At 53.5% G+C, this 3453-nt stretch overlaps 1 protein-coding gene across 1 annotated transcript in view; it reads right to left on the bottom strand.

Annotated features, from left to right (window-relative positions):
- AFAP1L1 (actin filament associated protein 1 like 1) overlaps nt 1-3191 on the bottom strand; it is a 27910-nt gene extending 24719 nt beyond the window's left edge. The window contains exon 1 of the mRNA XM_025200883.1: nt 3181-3191. Coding sequence (XP_025056668.1) covers nt 3181-3191 — 11 coding nt within the window. The remainder of the gene's footprint in view (nt 1-3180) is intronic.
- Nucleotides 3192-3453: the final 262 nt, after the last annotated feature.

The raw sequence follows: 3453 nt of genomic DNA, 5'->3' as shown, positions 1-3453 counted from the left end.
TGGGGGGGGGGGGGGTGCAGGGCAATACAAATCCCTACCAGCTGTGCTTCACATGATGGGAGAGCAGGTAAATGCATAAGCAGTGGGTGCCAAACCCTCTCAGTCATGCTCCAAATCTCAGCATCACCCTAACTCTGCCTGCCAGCACAGATGTGCCAGGACCCAAGCCCATTTGGATAGTAGGGCTCTGAGAAGCCCAGCTTGAGGAGTGATGAGAGAGACGCCCAGACCAGAAAGTGATAAGATCTGCTCTGAAAGGCAAGACAAAGAAAAGAAACTGAAGCCAGAAGGATAAGCCAGATCTCTTCCCTTAGAATGCATTTGCTGCAAGTCAGCATAATATGACCAAGGTGGGGTCCACAGCTGGCTCTCGGTCTCCAGAGGCCAAGGGGTGGGAGGAAAGTTCACAGGGCCGACTGCAGAGGGAATTCTGATGTGCTGACTAACGGAGATGGTTAGTAACGGGGGTAGGGAAGAGCCGGCCAGCATGTTCACGGCCAAGCTCCACAGGAACAAAGAGCATCAGTTCTCACTGGAAGTGCTTTGTGGGAAGTAAGCGGTCCAGCTCCCAGTGAGGTATTTGCCCCCAGAAGAGGATGCCTGCATATCACCCTCAGCACAGCCCACAGGCCTCAGTGCAGGTAACTGAGCACACCGAAGACTGGGCAAGTGAACCACTGGTAGTAGGGTCACTTATGGTTCTGGACACTTGGATTTGGAATTATTTTTGGCTAATTTGGCTGTGGATACAAATTAAAAAAGAAAAAAAGTGAACCACTGGGCCCATGGGGCGCTGCTGCTGCTTTGGGCAGGCTGGTGAGTGCAAGGGGGGGCATCCATACCCAGAGGAGCTGTTCACACTCCCTAGAGCCCAGGAGCTCCTCCCCACTCCCAGGTAAAATGAAAGCGGTGCCCCAGCACACTGCTAGCAGCTGATGGCTGGTACTGGCAAATAAAGATCCTGATCACTTAGGAGGACTAAAGATCTTCCTGCTGTTGACTGGGATTTAACAAATGGAGGTGAAAATGAATAGGACACAGGAATCTACACTGTCCAAAGCTTCTGTGCTGCAGCTCTCACACAGGACTCCTCTCCCCATTTTCTGTGATGTTGCTATAGGGCTGTTAAATGCCCGCCACTTTCCATCCCAGAAGCAGCTGCATGTCAGAGCTTGAGGACTCCTGCATTCGGGGACAGACTGTGCTGGCCTTTCAGGAGTTTGGCCAGTACAGGGGCAGAGCAAAGGTGACTTTAAGCTACTCTGGGATGAATTAGGGCCAGCGCAGTCCCCCTGAAGCTGCTCTAAGAGACAGTGTCCTTGCCCAGCTGGCTAAGAGCTGCTCTGCAGCTCTATAGAGCAGGAGCGCCCCTTGATGCTGGGGCTCTGAAGGGAATGGAGAAGGGCAGTTTACAGCCGCTCTCTGTAGCTCCTGCCCTTGGGGAGCTCCACAGGGGTCATCCTTGCCCCTTCACACTGCAGGAAATCTTGCAAGCTCTTAGGATAGTTCAGCTGCTGGTGGGGAGAACGTCTCCAGCTCAGTTGTCAGCAAGTTATGTTTTCCCACTCAGTCCAGGCTTTCCTCCCCAGGAAGGGTGGAAACAGAGAATTAAACAGGGGTTAGCACTGGGCCACGTAAAGAGGGAAGGGGCCTGTGAAGACATCCAACTTCCCTCCCTCACATGAAGCAAGAGACACTGGCTCCCTCCATATCTGTCTCTTAAAAGTCACCCATATCAAACACAGCTTCTCTCTGAGCCTGGTGGCTTCACCTGCCCTGACAGCTGCTGTGATGAACAGCACAAAGGGCAGGATCTGACTAGCCCCATTGTCCTGCACAGGCCTTTGCCAAAACGGGAGCAGGCAGCATTGTTCAGTGATACTGAGGCGGCAGCCACAGCCTGCTGCCAAGGTGAGGCATGGCAGCTCTGGTCTGGCGGTGGTGGTGTTGTCACAAGTCTCATATTAGCCGGTGTTTTCTTAAAGTCCCAGCTCCTGATTGCAAAAAGAAAAAGCAAAGATGCACACGTGAAATAGTGAGTTTCTAGCCTTCCTGACTGGAGAAAAGCTTGCATGCGCAGGTAATCCGCTGCTTTACAAATCTCACAGTTGGGAGTTGGGGGAGGCTGACTTGCACTCTTGATCTGCAAGACTGCAAATCTGGAGCTGGTGCTGACTCAGAATCTGAGAGAGATGAGCCCAGACATACCACAGCCCCCACCCTGCTCCTCCCCGCCTACCTCTCCTCTGCCTGGATCTGAGGCCCCTTGCAGCTCCTGGTCTGGGAGCAGGTTCCTTGCCCCAGGTCACTGCCCGTCCAGGATGCAGGCAGGATGTGGCCCTCACAAGCCACTTCCTGCCTCCTGAGTTGATGAGCTTCTATCTCCACAAACCTTCTGTTTCCTCCTCCCTTGCCAGAGCCAAGCTAAATATTAACCCTTCACCCCATGACGATGGATGTTGTCAGCTCCTCTTGGCCTACCACCCTCCCTCCAGAGGACCAAGAGATGCTGCTCCCCACTCCTGCTCTCCAGACAACCAGAAGCTGGGTGTCAGTCAGACTTCCACATCTCTCACACCCAGCCAGTCTGGGCTGGGAGAAGGAAAGCTGCTTTGGGGAGAGAGACCATGGCTCCTGTGCAACATAAACAGAGCTAATCCTCGCTGACCTCTGGAGCTAGAACAAACAGGGACACCAGACCAACCTGCTTAGATCATCAGTTACTGGAGTCTTTTATAACTGCTCCAGGGCCAGGTGGCCTGGGGCCCATTTGACAGCAGCAAAATACATGGAGGTTCCCCAGCCACAGAAGAATTAGAAAGTGGGAGACGGTGGGTGAGGGCAGTGTTATGAGGTGGGGAAGCTCAGCTCCCTCCCAGTCCACCTTTCAGTGTCCTCTGGCTAGAAGAACCTGTGGATGGTGGGGGGTGTCTGCCAGTGCGACACTCCCCACGGCATCTGGATGTGATGCAATACTGCAGCATAAACGACACTGCACAGACAAGCTGCACCAAGACGTCTGCCCTCAGAAATTCAGGATTGCTTCCCAGACCACAAAAGCAAACCACCCCTCAGCTGGAGCATTTGTGCACCGCTTGGGCAGGATGACAAGCTGGGCGCGCACGTGGAAAACCACAAACTTTCCATGTCCATGGCCACCTGTCTTGGTTGCCCCCAAACCTGATCGGCATGATTCCTAGACATGCGGAGGAGGAGGCAAAACTCATATTGCCTGCCTCTGCAGCCATCCTGAAGGGTGAGTCATCTTCTACCCCCTGCGCCCCACAATGTAACACGTGTCCAAGAGCCTGTCTGCCCAGCAGGCCTGATTATAAATCCTTCCTCTTTCCTCCCATTCTCCCCTCCTCCCAGTCCCAGGCCCTGCTATCACTCACTCCATAGGTTAAAAGTTCTAGGAAAAGTAAGAAGGTAACACTCAAGTAGGTGCTCAAG

This window comes from Alligator sinensis, unplaced genomic scaffold (assembly GCF_000455745.1).
Source record: "Alligator sinensis unplaced genomic scaffold, ASM45574v1 scaffold360_3, whole genome shotgun sequence".
Taxonomy (NCBI): domain Eukaryota; kingdom Metazoa; phylum Chordata; order Crocodylia; family Alligatoridae; genus Alligator; species Alligator sinensis.
This window is presented reverse-complemented; position numbering and strand designations above follow the sequence as displayed.